At 43.9% G+C, this 20,791-nt stretch overlaps 1 protein-coding gene across 1 annotated transcript; it reads left to right on the top strand.

The window, feature by feature from the left end:
* Positions 1-878: 878 nt before the first annotated feature.
* On the top strand, positions 879-17,776 carry egln2 (egl-9 family hypoxia-inducible factor 2). The gene is made up of 6 exons (XM_070970411.1): positions 879-1,190; positions 1,812-3,299; positions 12,680-12,799; positions 13,037-13,173; positions 14,421-14,488; positions 14,623-17,776. The coding sequence occupies exons 2-6, from the start codon at positions 2,034-2,036 to the stop codon at positions 14,673-14,675; spliced, it is 1,644 nt and encodes a 547-aa protein (XP_070826512.1). The 5' UTR covers positions 879-1,190; positions 1,812-2,033; the 3' UTR covers positions 14,676-17,776.
* Positions 17,777-20,791: the final 3,015 nt, after the last annotated feature.

The raw sequence follows: 20,791 nt of genomic DNA, 5'->3' as shown, positions 1-20,791 counted from the left end.
AACTGGCTCCACCTTAACCCATTGTAACAATAAAATCCAAAATATAATACACCAATCACATCATAACACTGAGATGGTCCAATTTTCTGCATTACTTTTACTTTTGAAACTTTAAGTATGCTTTGCTAATAATACATACTTTGGGAGCCCTTTCTGTTAGCTACTTACGGTAAGTTAACTCACATTAAAATTATAAGTCAGTCAGCAGTGGTACTGGAAGTACCGTAGCAATACTACAGTGTAAAAATACTCTGCTACAAGAGGAAGTCCTGAATTCAAAACTACTGAAGTAAAACTACATAAATATTAGCACTAAAATACACTTAAAGAACCAAAGGTAGTACTCATCGTGCAGAATGGCTCATTTTAAAATATATATTATTTCACTGAGCTGTAATTGGTGATGCATTTGTGTCAGCATCACTAATTTTCCAGCTGGTCATTTCAATAGGCAGATTTATAAAGGGGCTGGTAGCTTCATCCAAAATGATAATCAATATAATTTATTGTATATTGAACCTGGGAAGTAACTAGTCACTCAAGTAAATGTACTAAAGGAAAAAAATACATCACTGGCTTACAAAATGTAATGGACTGGACACTTAAAGGGACATAAATACTTAAGAGAAGTAAGTCAGAGATGTACTTGGGTACATTTACTTAGTTACAATTGGCCGCTGTAAGTAAGTAAGTAAGTAGGTACATGAATGAATAAGAAAATATGAGTAATGTGCCAGCGGTTTTGTCTTTATTATTTTCTACATGTTACGTATAGAGGGCGGTTTCTGTCAGAGCAGATGAAGGTCGGCCGTAGTAGCGAGCGGTCACATGGTCTGCGTGCATGTAAATGACAGGAGGGAGTGGAGAGAGAGGGCTGTGAGAGGAGGAGGAGGAGGAGCGGGGGCTGGGGGAGACAGACAGAAAGTGGGGGCACTCGCCGACACAACGGAGGACACTTTTACTGGTGATTGAAGGGACCTTGTGCGTCTCCGAGCATCTCCCTCCGTCCCTCCGGTGATTTGAACGCGTCACGCCGGCGTTGGTCGCCGCCGCCGCTCGGATTTTATTTATAACCGGCAAGAAAATTGGATGGACGCGCGCACTGGCAAGACAATCCCGGAAATAACATGCGTACTCTCAGCCTGTCACGTACGCTCAGTGTGGATTTGCATTGCTGTAGGCTGCAGTAGGTAAGCAGTGGACTGTGCCCTCCTGGAGGGACGCTTATATTTGTTTTTGGGTTTTTTTTTTTACGACGTGGCCGCATATTTTATGGCGCTCCGAAATGTGCATTTGACTGAATGAATAAATTGATGCGATTTATGCGCGTAGTTATTTTTTAAGGAGGACTTCAAGTTGGTAATCAATAGCTGATAGAGACGAAATAGAAGTCTTTAAATGGGTGTTTCACAGCAGTCGGATGCGAATTGTAATTGTATTAGTATATATTTACAGCGCAGATGTTGCATTTCATTAGAAATGTATATAAACTCTAATTTTAGTGTAAGTAAAAGTGAGTTTTTTGTTGTTGTCTTTCATTCCTTAGCATTTCTCGTTCTTTTAAAGATTAAATCTCTGCTATATAGCTGCAATACATTATGCAGCCAAGGCAATACGTGCACTTAATTTTGGTCTAATTGTTATAATGAACTGCCCTGTTGGCACTGTTTTCTTACCCTACTTAAAATCTATACTGTCTGCACGTTTGTTGCACCATATATATTGTAGCTTTATTTACTTTAGCTCACCGTGACAAGTAATCCGCACTGTGCTATTAATAGGCCTAAAGTGTATCATTTTACTCTCCACAGACATCCTGCACAGCGTCAAAATGTTTAAAAGAAGGACACAAGCAAAAACGCGGAGCATTAAGTGAGAGCAAAGGGTGAGATAAAAGCAAGTAGAAGAGGACTTGGACATGAAACTTCCAGTGGCTGTGGCAGAGATCCTCTCCATCAGAGAAAGCAGTGGCTCAGCTAGAAAATGAGGCGAGGACGTGAGCTACGTGCGCATCCAGCAGATGACGAGATGAAATGGAGAGCTTGGGACACACGGACCTTTTAAACCCAAGCTCTTCCCGCGGATCCGTCGTTGCTTCACAGTCGCAGGAGAGAGGGACGAGCGGCCAGCAGCTCGTCTGCGGAGCGGCAGAGATTCACCGAGCGGACATGGGGCTGAACGGTTTCTGCGCGGCGCCGGTCGGGAGTCCAACGGCCGAGGAGTTACTCGCGGGTCTGGCCTCTCAGACCGACTCCCCCGCGATCACTACGCCGACGAAGCAGTCCAAAACCGGCGTGCCACTCTACAACGGCGGGGTGGTGTCTCCGTCTGCCACCGTGGAGGGGAGCCACGCAGGCGTTATGGCGCACACACCAAACGGTTACCCGGCACAAATGAAGGGGGTGGTGGGAGTAACAGGCGGCCCCATGTACCCCATCACCAGCAGAGCCTGTCTGATGGAGAACGGGGAGCGGACAGCTCATGAGAAGTGCCCTTTAGTGATGAGGAGGATCAACAGTGACCTGAAAGCCAGACAGGTGCAGCAACAAAAGCGGAGAGGTGGAGAGAACCGGGACATGGCCTCAGGAAGTCTTAATGGTCTCATGTTAGGGTCACCGGGGTTGGGGAGCTCTGTGGACCCGGCTTTTGCATCAGGAGACTTGGATTCTAAGCGGAGAAGGTTGGTTGATGGAAGCGCTGCTCACAAATCTCCAGACGCCTCCAGGGTGGCCCGAGCAGTCGCCCCGCTCATGGCCACAGTCAACAGTTCCCATATCAACCCAATGGCTATCAGTCATGTGCACTGTGTCACTCCCCAGTCTCCCTTCACCCCTCCTGCCCTTCATACTAACCAGCGCAATGGACTTAAGGTGGCCCTCTCAGGCCCGCCAGCGACCCCCAGCCGGACCTCCCCGGTCGAGGCTGACGGTATCCCGACCCCACCTCCCCCTGTAGGGGCTGGCTGGTCAGCAGAGCGCATAGCCCAGCAGTACATCGTCCCCTGCATGAAATACTATGGCATCTGTGTGAAGGACAACTTCCTGGGCCCTCAGCTGGGCGACAAGGTCCTGGAGGAGGTGGAGGTCCTAAACCGGAGCGGGAAATTTCGGGGTGGGCAGCTGGTGAGCCAGAAGAGCATTCCCTCCCGGAACATCCGGGGCGACCAGATCGCCTGGGTGGAGGGACGAGAGCCCGGGTGTGAGAGCATCGGGGCGCTGATGGCTCACATTGATGAGGCCGTCATGTACAGCGCTGCCAATGGACAGCTGGGGGACTGCGTCATCAATGGACGCACTAAGGTGAGAGGGGGAACGGGGTGGGGACAGGCAGGGTCGGGTGGGGGCATGTTTTCCACTGGAGAAAACAGAGGCTACAAAAAAAAGTCAGACGTAGGAGTGTCAGCCTGATGACATCATTAAGTTTTGAGCAAAGTGGCTGGTTGTGTCATGTCTGCCCTGCTCTGTCTTCGCTTCTCTAACGCTGACATGCAGGCAGACACACACACACACACACACACACACACCACAGTGAAAGAGCGAGCTGAGCGTCAGGTGGGATGGTACGGATGAGCCCTGCAGTGTTTCCGGCACATGTGAGCTTGATAAGGGGGGCTGCGGGCTGAGCCGTCCTCCTAGACTGGCCCTGTGCCTGGGTGTAGGCCTATCTTAGCTCGCCCCTCTCCCTGCCTTCATACCACTGGTACCCAGAAGAAAAAGAAAAACTCATTGGGGCTGTATCTCCTCTGGCATCTTTGCCTTTGAAGACAACTTTTTCTATCAGCACTTTCACCCATACAAACATGGCGCTGGTGTGGTGGGAGAGTGTTTTTTGTTGCTGTTGTTTCTTTCTCATGCCACATGAGCCACACTGTGTCTCTTTATTTTACCATGACACACCGCATGCCTCAGATTCTCCTCTCTAATTGATTTGATAACTTCTTTAATTCCTCTATGTCGCAGGCCACAGTTGGCCCGGTGGGCAGGTTTTTTCTCCGTCTGCACACACTGTCCGTGGCTGTGTGCAGGACAGAGACTGGGTGCAGTAGAGTGAAAAACATTTAGATTAAGTACCTTGATTGTCAGTTTTTCCACCTCTCTGTCTGTCTGTCTCTGTGTATTCTTTAACTATGACTGTGTTTTTCCAAAATCAGCTGTGAGTTAACCATTACATTCCAGTCTATGTTGTTCAGTCAAGATTTTCAACCAGATTATTGATTTTGTAATGCTTTACTTGTAGAAGAGGTCAGTTTGGATCTCTTGATGAAAACCACGTCCGGTCTGATCCTGAAAGGTAGATACAACATGAAGGTTCCTCATGGGGAAATTAGGTGAAAGCTTTTACCTGCATGATGGCAACACCTTGTTTACCCTGCAATCTTTGCTTAATCAATGGAGCTATAAATGAGATGAGTACCAAGGTAGCAACGTGGCCTTAGATGTGAGAATTTGTCATATCAGCAGTCATGTGTGTCATGTTTGATATGATTATCTTCAGGATTTTCCCAGTGTATACGCCCCACAGCCTTGTTCACATCGCGTACCCTGCCCTCTGTGCACATCTAGTCACTGACGTAAGCTCAAGGTTGTGTTTGAACAGCGACTGTTTCAGCACATTGTACCTCACATCAGCAGCTTTCGCTCTTTTAAATATGGGCTGACTGAGGTCTCTCAAGTCAAAGTCATGCCTGGTCTGTTACAAAACGACAGCACACCAGGACGGCGAAGTGACAAGAGTGGAACATGTGAGCTAGCATGTCTAATTTTTCAAGATTTTATATACAGGATTTTAGTTACTCCACAGATCTGCACTTTCGAGTGCAACATATGGCAAACTTGTGCCTACTTCCCAGTTGCATTCTGCTGTGCACAAACACTGTCACTCTTAGGGAAAGATATTGAAACCCTCTTTATCTCCTGGTGCTTTGAACTGCAGCTTCCTTTTATGACTGAAGGGGATTTCATCAGTGAAATCAGCAGTGTAACTTTTTATTGCGGTTACGCTCTTCATCACTGCATGCCTTAATGAAGTGAATATAGCACGACAGAAATGTGATTTTAGGGGTTTATTCTGGGGATGTCCCATGTGTATTGGTGGATACCAGCTTTGTTAGACTGCACTGTTTTCAGTGTTTATAAGTCTATCTATACCTTCCAGAGGCTAATGCATCGCGTACTTATTCACTTTCTATTATTCGGCATGATGATGACTACATGAGTGATCCCCTGGTGAAAATGTTAGATTACCAAATGCCAGCTGCTCTCTGGACAAATCTCTCTACTTGCCCTTGGTACATTTAAAAAAAGTTCAGTGTTGCGCAGTACGAAATGTGCTGGCTGGGTGCTCCTGTAGAGGATTGCAGGAGGCAGAGTAGTGATAGATAAAATGATGGAGTGTGCATGAGAGAGAGAGAGAGAGAGAGAGAGAGAGAGAGAGAGAGAGAGAGAGAGAGAGAGAGAGAGAGAGAGAGAGAGAGAGAGAGAGAGAGAGAGAGAGAGAGAGAGAGAGAGAGAGGAAGTGATAGGAAAAGAAAGGAGGATCAGGGAGGAGTGCATCCAGATAGAAGGTCACTGCGTCTTTTCTGTCCTCCTCCTATCAAGTGATAATTCTTCCTGAAAAAATCCTCCCTTTGTTCCTACCTGTTCCTTCATTTTCCTGTCTTCTCCTTTATTCTGACCTCCTTTTCCTTCCTCTGTCCTTTGCTTCAACCCCCTTTCTCCTTCTTCTTATCAAACCCCTTCGCTACTTGGACAAAATATTTCCCAGCCGTTACCTTGGTAACAGGCCCATACAGAGTCGAAGTCTGCATTGTGTATGAAAGAGATGGAGAGAGAAGGAGAGGGGCTGGCAGTGCCCAAAATAATGCCTCACTGGCAGCGGTGTTATAACTGTGTACCCTGACTGCCGTTAGTCAGCATGGGCCAGTTTCTGCTGCCTGTTAGGCCATCAGTGGGAAGGATTATAGTGCTAACACGTAATGCGGTTAATACAGTGGAAGGTGAAGGTGGGTTTTATTATGAGCAAGAGAGAAACAACTCAGAGCAGGGAAGGAGACACATGAAGGGGGAGGGGATAGACTGGAAGTGAGAGCGTAAGGAGTGGGAGGACGGCGTTGCGCGAACGAGTGAGAAGGGCCGATGCAGCAGAAGCTCCGGCATAATGAGAATGTCTGCTGCTGCTGCAGCAGTGTGTCCTCAGATGCTCCTCCTCGAGCACAGCAGTGGCACCACGCAGGCAGCAGCTAGGAGTCAAACACTGGCACGCACAATGCAGCGGCAGACATCCCAGCTAGCTTGTCTCAATGGATGGTGGATGCCAGACGTACATTTGGCATTTTGGTGTTAATTCAGTCTCAGACATAATAAGGCTGTCAAATAAGCATAACCAGCTCATATGTGCTTCCAAAATGACATTTGTTAGTTGTGATATTCTTTTGGTGCTGTACAGACCTGTTCCCTCTAGATGTAACTCAGTGTAGCAACACACCACCTTGTGATGTTTTGAGCGTCTTAATAAGCTGCAAGTGACAACTCAGCTTTCATGTGCACGGCATTGTGGGACATCAGTATCCAAACACTGAATGGATTGAGCTGTCCAGTTGGTGTCCATTTATCAATTTGTCGATCGGCAGAAAACGTATCAACTGTTTTGATGCTGGATGGATTGTGTTCAAGCTAAAAGGCTAAACCTTCTCTGCCAGCGTCAGGATTTGATGCTCTCTGAAATGCATTTCGTTCTCAGACATGGTTAGAGTTAGCAAAAAGGTTTGGTCCTTGTTACCTCATGTTGCCGTTGTTGTCATATTTCTCTCCACTGTGCTTTGTTGCTGGCATATGTCAGAGCACATTGACAGTATGTGCATCATATAAAGCATTATTGATTAAGCATGAAGTATACACACACATGCACACACTCACGCCCACAGAAACACACACACACACACACACACACACACACACACACACACACACACACACACACACACACACACACACACACTGCATTTCTCCATCCTAACGATCGGCGATGACTCATGCATAATGAGTGCCATTTTTGCCACAGCGGTACTGACTCATAAGGGCTGAGCACGCTTTACCACTACATAAAAGTGGTATTTTTTGACATAAAATATAACCGCTGTAGTATAAATACTAGATGGTGCTTGAAAATTTGATCATGTTTTCAAATCATTTCAGTTTCTAAATCATTTATCCTTGTCAAAGGCACAAATAGCAGGGCCTTCTCCAAATCTGGCCCCGTCCAAAAACAGCAAAGGGTGTCTTATGTGTCCACCCCAGTTGTGTACTACCAACCTATGGACATTACACTAACACACGCACACAAGCCAGCATCATTCTAGTTGGTGATGTGTTGATGTGACTCAGCATCAACTGGAGGCTGATGCTTTGTAACCTTAGCGACGAAACCCTTTTGTAGTAGGAAGTACACCTACGTTCAAAACACACACACACACACACGCACACACACACACACAGACTGACATTCGTTTCCTGCAGACTTACTCAAGCCAAAACATAACCACTACTGACCTAACCTTAACCTTAACCTTAACCTTAACCTTAACCTTAACATAAGTGTTCCAACATAAAATTTAATGATTCACATTATGGGGACTTGCGTTTTGTGCTTGTAAGAAAAACAAGTCCCCACAGTGTGACTGCATAAACACACTGATGTCCCCACAATGTGAGTAATACACATCCACCCACTCGCGCGCGCGCGCACACACACACACACACACACTCACACACAGATCAGTTTTCTCTGTAAGTTTAAACCAGTGCATCATTGTTGTTTATGTTGCAGTAAATCCATAAATCTTTCACGAGCCTGGATCAAAGGATTAGTTATTATGTTCTCAGAAACAACAGATTCATAGTCTGACCTCTGACTTTCATGCTGTGAATCGAGCTGATATGAGCCAGGAAGGACAGCACAGGCATAAGCTGGATGTTAAATTCACCCAGACTTGTATCTCCTTCACTTTTCTCAAATGCTGTGTTGTAGGACCCGTTAATAACAGCTGATCCTGGTTTATATCTTACCCAATGTCACCCAGGCTGCTTGTGAGGAATCAGCTGTGGAAATTAAGCAAGATGGCACTGCTGCTTGACGGTTAGTGACTCAGACGGTTTCAACTCGCGGTGGTGGCAGTCATGTCCCGTGCTGTAGCGTCCTTGAACAAAACCCTGGCCCGCTCCCAGCTTTCGCCCTCAGTGACTCGCAGACTTTGATGCAAGTTTTTGAAACCAGCAAAGGCTCAGGGCTTTCCCATTTTGGAACTCTCTCTCAGGTTTTTGGAGCCTGTAAAGACACATTTTAATAGGTTTGCAATGCCGCAGAGTTTGCTTGAAGAAATTTTGTTTTTGTTTAGATCTTTTTTCTGTGAGGGCATGGTCGTGTTGATTCGCACCCCTCTGTACTCTCACACATTTTAATTAAAGTCTGTCTGTTCAGTGCTGAAGGTGAACACTGGGACTGGACCGTGAATATCTACCAGCTCCAGAGCTGCTGGTCTGTAGCTGACCCTGCACCCATGGTCTGATCTGTGCATAATCAAGTCCTCCACCCCTCTTATTTCATGCTGTATTTGCATTTCATACATTCAGATGATTCCCCTCTCGACTTGACGCTCATGCAAGTGTACCACACCGTACAAGTAGCACACGTGATCCACATTAAATACAGTTTCTTTGTCATTCTCATTACAAAACTGATTGTTTCTGCCTTCATTTACATTAATTAAGTCATGGCGGGCTGCCGACTCATTTTCTAGCACCGCAGCAATCCCTACCTTCATGTATCCTTGGGCTCAACACAGTGTGGTGTAGAGATTTTTAATGTGAGGAAAAATGACTTTGGCATCAGATTGGAGACAGAATAAGACAGATGTGCTGAATATAGGTACTGGAAAGTTTTATTGGTTCAGTAATTCTAAGTATCTTTTGTTTTTAGATTGTCTGATCCTTGATCTAATGACCCATCTGCAAAATTACAGCCACTTCAGCTCACTTTGGAGTGCATCTGGATTATTTTACCTTGTGTAGGTTCTTTTTAAGATGAGCGCCGTCTGCACTGCCTTTGTTTATATCAGGGACTTTTCAATGTAGCATCCATTTAGTATTTTAAACAGCTTACAGCCGCCTTGACATCTCTATCACAGTAGTTTTGTATGATGTAAAGATTCAAATAAGAGACACTGTTAATCAACTGCAATATCCACTTCTGGCTGCTCGGTACTGTTTCTAAATTTCTCTCCAGTGTTAACCCCTGCTACCACCTCACAAACATACTTACAGTACTGTATGTTCCTCCCTCTTTCTCCCTGACATGCAGCAGTGGAGATATTTGTTCAAGCTTATCTAGCTCCTCTCCCCTCCTCACCCCTCTCTCCACCATCATTCCCCTTATCAGAATATGCATGCAACATTGGAGTTTATTTTGGTTCTTGTCCAGAACAGCCTGTTCTGCCTGCCCGGCCATCACCTCCACTGCCCGGGTAGCTACCCGGTTATGCCATTAGGCCATTAATGCTGGTGCCTGGCAGACAGGTGGTTGGTGCCAATTAGACTTAACTGTGGCTACAGATCTCGGCAGAGATGAAGGAGCGAGGAGGGCAGAGATGACAGATAGGATCGAGACGTGCCGTGTCATGCTGTGTGACTGTACATTTTGTGTGTGTGTGTGTGTGTGTGTGTGTGTGTGTGTGTGTGTGTGTGTGTGTGTGTGTGTGTGTGTGTGTGTGTGTGTGCTTTCATGTGTGCAAGCTTCTGACGGACTGAAACCATCTGGATGTATCCGAGACTGGTTTGAATATTAGTGTGGTGAATTCACGCCTGTTTGTTTTAATGCCTGGGGTAATACAGCCCTCCCCTCTTGTCTGTCTCATGTAAGCTTTGATATAGACATTGTGCATGTTTATGTGTGCGTGTTTGTGTGTGTGAGTGTGTGCGTGTTTATGCTGCAGGCGAGGGCTGAGCTGTCTGGTGTGGCATATTACATGTTAATTGTGGTTAATTACAGTGGTTAAGACTGTTACCAGTTTGAAGAAAAAAAAAAAGCTGGGAAAGCACATGCACACCCAAAATACTCACTCTCGTCCTTCTATGTGTGTAGAGAAAATCCATCCTTGAACACAATATATATGTATTAAATTTAATTCAAGATTTATGTAATTGTTCATCTTCAGTATTCAAGATAACGAACTGTCCACCAGAGTATTCACTGTGACGCCACCATTGCTGTCATGAGAATAAAACCCTCAAACCCTGAGTATTGATATTTTGCATTGTGGCAGGAACTTTTTTAAGGAACTTTTATTTTCATGGCAGCATTATGAAAACAGCATTTTAATGTGATTCTTAAATATTGAACGTTAATGTCCACATACATATTTATTAAAAAAAAAAGAACAGAATTTGTGCAAACAAGTTCGTGTCTGCACAAAAGGGCATGTTTCCCTCCGGTATCAGGTGTTATCAGCTCGGTACAAGATCCACAACTGCAGGTCACATGTGAACTTGACACTGACAGCAGTGAGTACCCTCTGCAGGACCTCTTCCTGTTAGCAAGCAGGGATGCTGCGGGATATTTCACATTTGTGTTTTCTGTCATTGGAAATTCAGGTCAGCTGATCAGTTGGAACTTTAAAAAAAAAAAAATCACTGAATCTGAAATTAGCCTAAAGGTAGCCTGCAGAGTTGTTTTGCTAAAGAAAGCAGAATGTTGAGTGCATTTCCCTCATCTTAAAGCATTTTTCAGAAGAACTTGAAACCTAGATTTACATTCACGTTTGCGTGCCAGCACTGTTTTTCTTTTTTGTCTTTGTAGGCATGTTGCTTAACTATTGATCAGTGGGATAATGTGAAACAATAGGACTGTCTGTCATGTTGCCTGCGTGCACTCGTGCATGTGTGTTCCTATTGTCCCATAGCACTACTAATGGTCAAAAACTCCACATGGTGCTAAGGGTCGGCCAGCAGGTTTTATTTTTCAGGACTGATACAGATTGTTAGTTATCAATGAGACCAACAACGGATATTTGGAACCGATCTAACCTGCAGTACAAATGAAAATCTTAGTGTCAAATTTTAGAATAACACAAACTCCAACGCAAACCTTAAAAATGTAATTGTATTATTTAGTATGAGAAACACACGCACACACAAATGACTCACCGTCGTTGACAAAACAAATCACTCACAACATGATCAGCTGATCTCCTGCGACAAGATTTAATTACTCGAAATCACGTTCGGATTACGTTAATCTTTCTAACGATCGTAGTGCGCATACACATATTTTCCTTTGTGTACATTTGATGCGGTCATTTGGACACAGCGGGTCAGGTCGTCAGCTGGAGCCCGGAGCCAAAGGTCCAGAGGTTAATGAGCTCTGACAGCGAGCGTTGGTCAGTAATGAGAGCTGACAAAGGCGACTGAGCAGAGTCACACACAACCCAAGCGCACTGGCTTGGCTGTGAATGAGGAGGGGAAACACCACACAGAGGAGGGCAGCAATCGCTCTCTGACCGAAGTGTACCGGCAAGCGTACCGTCACATTTGTTTCAGCTTCACAAACAACACAAGAAAAGGTGCGTTTGTCTCAGAAATCTATGTGAGCGCTGTCTGATTTCCTCGGGGTCACACAGAGCTTAAATGATAGCGTCAGGCAAGCTGAGTCGATGGTGCAGCAGTGCAGAACCTGTTAGTCATGAATGATAGTGTCTCAGAACTGAGCTGAAGTGATGCAGTGACTCCGATGCTCTTCCCATGCAGAACAATATAAGTCAAGACGCTGACTGTATCTACCTTTGTAAGTCACCCTGGAGAGGAAATGGAGAAGTCATTTCTCTTCACGCTGCCAGCTATCATCATCCGGAATCTCCCTGTGCCGACATAGGCTGATATCAGTCGGCATGTGAATGGGCTGTAAAGACTGAACGCTTGTCACAGCCAGTGTGGAAAATATCTACACACCCCCGTTCTGAAACACGAGCATGTTTCTGTGGTTCAGGCTGATAATGTCACAGTGACACAGGCTCGGCTCGCTTTCACCCTGGTGCAGTGCATTCGCGGTCACGTGGTCCTGTGGTGGTCTGGAATGCGCATTGACTGAAGGGCTCTTACGCAGGTCTCGGCTCCTCTCGGACTCCCCAGGGGAAGCGGCGTTCTCCTGCTTCACAGCCTCCAACACATAGACGTCAAGCAGGGGAAATACCAGCGCGAGACCATTGTTTGAATGCGGACACTATATCTGCATATCGTTTTGTAGCAAGGAACAGCAGCTGAACTTTGACACATTTCTCTGCTCTTTCTCCCCCTCATGAGACATTACATCATCACATCAATTTCAGATATTAGCCGTGCAGACATTCCACCAGACAGCTGACGGATGGCTGCCATGTCTAACAGCTGATAGGTCACCTGTAGTTCCTCAAACTGTTGCCATTCAGGAGCAGTGGACTCACACCGTCAAATAACCCCTGCTTTTAAAGGCCAGCTAGTTTATCTGATAAAGAGAATAAATACCGTAAACTACAGCCATCTCCACCAGCATGTGTTGTCAAAAATACAATATTTTTTGTTATGATGCTGCATCAAGTGCTTTTTTTTCCCTTTGTTTTTATGCAAAACAACGATCCCATTCCTTCTCTTTTTAGGGCATGGTTGCCTGTTATCCAGGTAACGGGGCAGGGTACGTCCGCCATGTTGACAACCCTAACGGCGACGGACGCTGCATCACATGTATCTATTATCTCAACAAGAACTGGGATGTCAAGGTACGTTTGTGAGATCAATATTAGTTTTTTAGCTTAGAGTAAATGAGGATCATCACAAAAATAAACCCACTCATGCAGATGGGAAGCTAAAATGTGCATCTGGTGTTATAACACTTGAACTCTTTGGCCTTTCAGTGACTTTTTAAAGGCCATTTGTTCTTTTTTTTTTTTAATTTATTTCCCATCGAGTAACTTGTGTGACTGTGCTGTGTGCTTTGTGTGTATGCGTGTTTGTAGGAACAAGGAGGGATGCTGCAGATCTACCCTGAAGGCAAAAATGTGGTAGCCAGCATCGAACCTCTGTTTGACCGGCTGCTCATCTTCTGGTCTGACCGCAGGAACCCACACGAAGTCAAGCCAGCCTACGCCACTCGGTTAGTAACTCTTCAAGCAGGCTGGGGTCTACTTGGAAGCACGCGCAGACACACACATGCAAACTCATATAAAGTTATGCCATAATTTAACATTTTATGGAAAGATGCAGGGCACAATGCCAATATTGGCAGCAGTGTATATCAAGTTTATTTTTGTAATTCTCTAATGTAAATACACATATGATATAATTAACACTTGAATATGACGACAATAAACTTCAAATGAGGTAATTAATTATTTAACACAGATTGCACCAAAAACATAAAAAGATTTCTTATACATTTTTAATAGACGAACCCAGCAGGTTAAATGGCACATGTACACACACACACACACACACACAGAAAGATGTCTGTGTTTCAGGATGGAGTGCTGCCTCTTTCATTTCCTCCTTCCTGCTCTCCTTGGGTTAGAACTTAGTCAGGTATGCTTGTTTCCTAATGAATTTAAATCAGTTGAATTGATCAGAAAGAAACCAGGAGCCGCCTCTGCTAAAGCTTTCTCGATGCTCATATGAGATAAACCCACTTTGCACACATAAACAGCCTCGATGTAAGCGCTTGCTCATGAGCTGTTGTTTAAATCACACAGTTGCGTCCATTGAAGGCACAGGACGCGTACCTTTTCGCTCCTGCGCTTCTTCCCCTCCTCTCCTCTCCATCTGACTGCTGGGGGGCGAGGTGGAGCCGGAGGCAGGAAGTATGTGTTTCCTGGGGAGGTCGTTGTGAGGGAGAGGGGAGGAAGGTTCGATTGCAGGACTCGTGCTGGAGAGGCACAGACATGAGAGACAGGAATAAACAAGACAGCCCCACAGGAGAGACTTGAAACTGTAGAAATTAACCCTCTGCTGTCCTGAACATCTGCGACCCAGGACAGTCGCCGGGCTCTTCACTAATTAAGACAGTTTTCTAAAAGATTTTAAAACTGTTTTTTATCTGTCATCTCTAGCTCGGTCAAAAATATATCTTTCTTTTTCTTTTATTGTTGCCAAGCTGAATTTATGTGTGAATATATGACCCTTAAGCAGAAACATTTGGACAGAATAAACTGGAATGAAGCTGTATTTTTACTTCTCATTTTAGGGACTTTATTTCTTAATGTCACAGCCATTTCCTGGACTTTTCACCTCCATTTTCTCCTGAACTTTCACCAGAAAACAGCTCATTTTTATGTATTGAAATGACTAAAGATAGTAGCTGTTGTCGTAGTGTCATTAACATCTCTGTGTCCTTCTTGTGTCTTAAAGCTATGCCATCACAGTCTGGTACTTTGATGCCAAAGAGAGAGCTGAAGCTAAAGAAAAGTACAAATTGGGTAAGCTTCTTTACATTTCAGTGTCCATTTCGCTTATTTTCCTCGCTTGTTGATGTCTCACGTCTGGTTATATTTGGCGCAACTTAATATTGTACCTGACTAACATGCTCTTTCTCCATCGCTTGTGTCCATAGCAACGGGACAGAAAGGTGTTCAAGTGCCTGTCACTCAAAACAGCAGGACATAAATCTCATGTAATCACCCAAGAGCACTCTGAAAGTATAATGTGCCTTCCTGAACTGTTAATGGACGTCGTGATCCTAAAGGGAGACATGCTTAAAGTGTCAGTCATCTCTGTAGCTCCGTGCTACTTTTACAGTGTCAGCTGTCAGATTCACGTCACTGGCTGTGATCTAATGTTTTCCTGCCATGTGATTGGGCTGCTGATCAAAGACATGGCAGATATAGAGCACAATGGACTGGATTGTTTGGCAAAGGCCGGATCAGAATTGCGCATCGTGGCAAAAGAAGAAGAGAATGACTTTGACCTCTCACTGAATCATGTATGAAGACTACAAACTGAAAACACAGACTCCTTCATTTGATTTTGTTGCAGTTTTTGCTTGTTCACTTATCGGTGATGTTGTGATGTATTGAGAAATCATTGTTTCACTCTGCTCTGGTGTCATTTTCAATCGAAACGCAAGGAGAATAATGATGAATCAGTGAACAGACAGTGGGGGGAAAAAAAGGGCGCAAGGAGTAGAAATCTTGGATGAAATTCCTGATTTCCCCCGTTCTGCTGATGTGGCCTCCTTGTCTCATGGTGTGGGTGAGTGTGTATGTGTGGTCAGTGTAAAAGACAGGCACAGAAATGAAATAGCCCCTGACAAGGCATCAAGTGGTTGTCTGCCGCGATGCAGCGAAAGTTGCCCTGTGGCGCTCATTCAGTCAGTCCTGGCTCAAGCATGAAACCTGAACATCACAGGGACGTTCTGAAAACTTGCATGAGGACAACTCCACACTGTTAACTCTATACAGCACACTAAGGAGAGTTCAGGAAGTATCCCAGGACTTTATTACAATATCTGGCTAATATTAATAAAAACTTTGCAACAGCCTCAAAATGTTGCGACAGAATCACTGAATAATCCAGCACGGATTTTTCTCTTTCCTTTTTTTTTTCTTTTTTGGTAGTTTTGAAACAGATTTTTAAGAGTGCACCCAGAGTACACAAAGCTTTTCTACATATGTGACTGAAATACACAGCTCACACTTGAGACAAGAGGCAAGCTGTGCAGTGACGGGGGTCAAAACAGGGTTTGATGAAACTGTGTGTTTTCTGTGTTGGCGTGTGTGTGTGTGTGTGTGTGTTTGTGTGTGTATGCTCAATAACCTCTCTTACCTGTTCTTAACAAGATGGATCACCAGTGAGGACACTGTTAGACAAACCTCCAGCCCAAACAAACACACACCTGTACACTTAAGACCGGTATAAAGCACAGAGTTAAGCATACACCATATGTGAACTGCAGGGTCAAACTGCTGTCTGCTCGTGTGGGACTGAGTGTTTGTGTGTAGATGAGCGCTTGCACATGTATGTGACACTGACTCAAAGAGGGTCGCAGGTATTGTCTCTGTGTTTTCGACTGGTTAAAGAGGAGGTTGTTTTAAAAAGCACTTTATTGTTTGAAACGCCATGTGTGAATGATTGATAAAATATAAATGAAATGTAGATTAATGCCTTTATGCTGTGGATAATATGGTCATTCAAATGCAATAGAAACTAAAACAATGAGAACAAATGGAAATTGTTTGCCTTATTTAATTAAAACCTGTCTGTTTTTGTACACAAGGAATTTGTAATTGCTTTACTGGGAAGCAAAATCGTCGCTGAATCCCAGTTTTCCTCTGCCAGGAAGATGAAACCGGGAGAGCAGCAGCAGGCACATTTTCCGAATTTAACACAATCTCAGTCAAACACTACATGAGGGATCAAAGCAGAGTTCATTGCAGGGCGTACAGTGAATAAAACAAGGATATAACATATGGCTAAAATAAACATTAAGTGCCCCCTTAAAAAGTGTGTCACAAGAGTTATCAGCTTACCAAAGCTGGCAGACTCTTTCCATTTCAGTCATTTCCTCGTCTCCCTTTGAAGGAAAGTACACCAAAAGCTCTTGTGTGATTGTGAAAGAAATCAAAGCGCCAAATTAGTCTTTAATTACGCAAGTCAACCTCGGGAGTGCAGTGAAGAGGAGTGACCATCTGTATGGTTATTAATAAACTTGTGCTTTGTGACATATTGTGCAGGACACAGACACTTAGCAGGAGGTGTATTAGACATAATAATCACATATTGGTGTTAAAGACTTGTTTTTCTGATTAAAATTACATGAATTGTGCCTTGTGAATAGATGTCAAGGCTTATTTTTTAAGGTTAAAGAACTGCTATGTGGAGAACATTCATGTTTAAAGATACCCACAAAGGACTGTTGAGTATTGTGAAGAACTGAAACGCAGATAGTACTTGTATGTAGCTGCAATACCTGCCAACAGATTTAGCTAAATTTGCCCTTATGACTCAGACTGTAAGCGGTAATTAGAGCTTGCAAAGCTTTGCATTGCAGAGTCAATGATTAAAGTCAAGAGCGCCTGATTCTAGACAGTCTTATAGAAGTTCATAAAACACGCTGCTGTGGTTTGGTCTTCTGCTAATCAGTGCTTGCTTCAGTATAATATGAACCACAGTATCACAAGGCTTTGGAGAGATCTATGAACAGTAAGCACAATGCGTCCCATCCTTCGCTGCTGGATTAGTATTTCTAAGACTTTCATCGCTTCCCTGACTGTGCTTTTGTTTCCTGGAATCTGATTGGTAAACTGATAAAAAGAGATATAGACCGTCAAGCCCAAGAATGCTTTGGGCTGCTCACGGGCCAGTATGTAAGTAGGATAGCATGTTCCAGATCTGTGGGATTTCGTTAGATTCAAGGTCAGATTGAAATAACATATTGGAGAACAGAGTGGAGTTGATTTACTGCAAATGTTTTGAGTTCAACTGTACGAGGAGGATGATCATTCAGACGCTCTTCAAGATATGATTTCATAGCAGAAGGCAACAGACACTAAATTAAATCAAACAACTACCAAATACAGAGTGCTTTTTAAAGTGTCTCAACAAGACTGTCATTTGTACAGGGAAAAGATGCTGCAAGCACATTGTAAGACATTAGGCTACATGCATTTACATATGATGGATGTGTCATGCACCAACTTCACCAAAACAAATTCCTCGTATGTGTAAAATCGTACTTGGCAATAAAGCTTTTTCTGATTCTGATTCTGATTCTGATATGCATATTTAATAAATAAATACATATTTAGCTTACAGTTAACAGTCAAAGCAGTGAAAACTAACAACAAAGCTGCATTAACATAATTCTTGGTCAGCTGGGGGCAGAAGAGCTCCAACATAAACTGATGAATATGCAAACTGTTATATGTTGTCACAAAGTTGTTTTAGCTAATGCTAGCTTGTTAGCTAACACTTCCCTAGTTACACATTCAGCAGGCACTTAGCAACATTATCATCTACTTGATAAATGTGAGTCATTATTCACTTTCATTCTATCTTTGTTTTGGTCTCCACCAACAACATATTAGGTTTTTCAGCCGCGAAGCTAGCTGTTTCTACACCAGCTACTGCTTGCGAGCCAGGTTTTTTTTTAGTCATTTGGTGCTGAACATGTTTGAAGGATTATTCGATTAATCAAAAAAGTAAAAGGAAGACTAATTGATAATGGCAGTTCAGGTTCAGCCTTTTTATTCGTCACATAATTTAAAGCTACACATAAAGCAAGCCGAAGCGTTCGGGAGTATGAGATCATGGATAATAAGAGCAAAGACACATTGTGTAATACAGACACACACACCCATCCACACACACGATGGAAAGATTTTACATTCATGGCAGCCTGACCGTTTAAGTAATCACCCTCATGACAGTGCAATGATGTCAACACAACAGGCCCTGCCAGAAAATGTCCCTCAAAACACACTGACACTGGCACGGAAACACAGATGGTGTTCATTAGTGTATTTACACACATAAACAAACCATCTCAAAGTGCTAAGTTCCCCCAGTGGAAAATACTCCTGTAGTACAAGACGGTAGTTGTGTTGCAGTACTCATAGGACACACTCATGTATGTATACTGACAAGCCAAACAAGGTAACAGTCTGAAACAGCTGGACATGTAAACAGCAGGTCAGGCTGAGACAATGCACCTTGAGACTCTGGCTGCTGCTTCAGAGCACTATTCAACTTCCTCTTGTACTTTGCACACTCCTGGAGCCTGACCGGATATATGAGCTATACAAGACACTTTGTCACTGTCCAAAGGGAATTCATACGTCACCAAGCTAATATGCTCCTGTTTGATGCTAGTTCCCATACAATGTGAGGTGGTTTGCCTAAAAACAGGAATATGTCTACTGCTTTTTGAGTACTTGTGATATCTGTGAGTTTTGGTATCAGTATTATAACACTAATTTTTCAGTGGCTTACTTTGAGGGTTTAAGTGTTTATCTACATTTTTATGTATAACAAAGGGGCCAAGCTTTGTACATGATAGCTGCAAAAACAAGCAACTGTACAATAACCTTGCCCAAATGAAATGGTCTAAAATTGGCCAAAACATCGATGCAAATCAGAAACTACCATATCTGATTACAGAGTAAGTTAATGTGAATCTGTACATTAAATGCCAGCTTTCAGTACTCAATGGCATGGACCCATTTCTGTCTGTACCAACAAATACTGTCATTCAGCATCCAGCTCCAATCACAGCTGGTTATCCATCATTTCGTGCAATCAACAGATCATTATATGCTGAATAAACATCCAAATGATTATGCCCCTGACTTCTTCAAAGACTGCCTTTCTGCTTTGTATTTTATACAAACAGTGAGGTCTGCATAGTATTAATCTCTGGCTCGTCTTCTGCCAATGCTTTGACTACTAATAACCAGGGAGATGTAAGATGAGGAGCCTTTGCTCATAAATTTGCTGCAGAGACTGAACAGAGTGGTCTGTCTTTCCAGTAATGGTGTAGCTGTTGCACTGGCTGAATATTTAAATTACTCCAGGTTGCTTTACATCCATTTCAGCTGCATTAATTGTTTAAAGGATTTTCTGATGGGGGTGTTTTTTCGTTATTAGATTCATCTTTGTCCATGTGGCAGCAGACGCTTAGGCAGCTACATGGCAAGTATGTGTTTGTTGCAGGCCTCTCTCCCCACCTTGTGGCTTCTTACCTTCATAGCAGTTCAGGTCTATTTTTCCTTGCAGTACCACGTGTAACCACCAGAGGTCAGAACGTAACATGGAAAGTCTGAGCTACTACATGCGAATGGCGGGCTTTGTGGAGTTTGGCTTAATGTAAGCATTGCTAGCAGTTTCGCCCTCCCCTTTTGCTGGGCTGTATGGATTGTGATGCAACACACTCACACACACCTAAACACACACTTACATAGTTTTGAAAATACAAACAGCACAAGGGATGTCAGCAGGTACAGTCAAAGGCATGTACACATGACTTTGACTGCACCTGCTGACATAATGGAAACAGTCTCCACCTGTTCGGCACCCGTGGTGGTGTGTGAGACACCAGCAAAGGCAGAAAAACATGTTAAAGGTAAGACTTAGCAATTGTTTGTGGTTCACACTTAAGAGAACACATGCGTGCCTGTTTATATATGACAGATATGGGCAACATAAGCTCAACCACAGTCGGCCCACATGTGGCATGGACAGATCTGGGCCACATAAACCAAACTACAATCGGGCCACATGTGGCATGCCATCATATAAACAGTGCCATCTTTGCCAGACCTGGCCCACATCCAGTTGACATACCCCTTGCCATGCCAGCAGTCGGCCAGCAGTGCCGGCTGAACACCAGATCTGGCCCAGACCTGTCTGCTATATGGGTATGTCCCCTCTGTTTATTTGGTATTGTAAAATGTAACGTGATGTAAGTATGATATCGTAAACTTAAAATGTACAAAGTTTTCCTTTACTGAGGTCTTCACTGGGTCTTAGACTGTATTTTTGCAGTCTAGTCACAATGATGCAATCCTTCCACACTATTACTCTATACACTATCAATAGTTATATGGTCGTGCTATTATTTGCCTGGGTGTGTAAAATAGTGACTGTTGGTGCAGTGTGTGTACTTACTCTCAGTCTGGCCTGAGCTCTGATCTGTAATACAGGTTCTGCATGACTGATCCATCCCACTTTTTTTTTTCTTCTTTTTTTTGGCAAGTTTCAAAATGTCTTATTTGGACTCATTGCTG

The sequence above is a fragment of the Chaetodon trifascialis genome, chromosome 9 (assembly GCF_039877785.1).
Source record: "Chaetodon trifascialis isolate fChaTrf1 chromosome 9, fChaTrf1.hap1, whole genome shotgun sequence".
In the NCBI taxonomy this organism is placed as follows: domain Eukaryota; kingdom Metazoa; phylum Chordata; class Actinopteri; order Chaetodontiformes; family Chaetodontidae; genus Chaetodon; species Chaetodon trifascialis.
The sequence above is the reverse complement of the archived record's forward strand: the minus strand, read 5'-3'. Positions and strand labels throughout refer to the sequence as shown.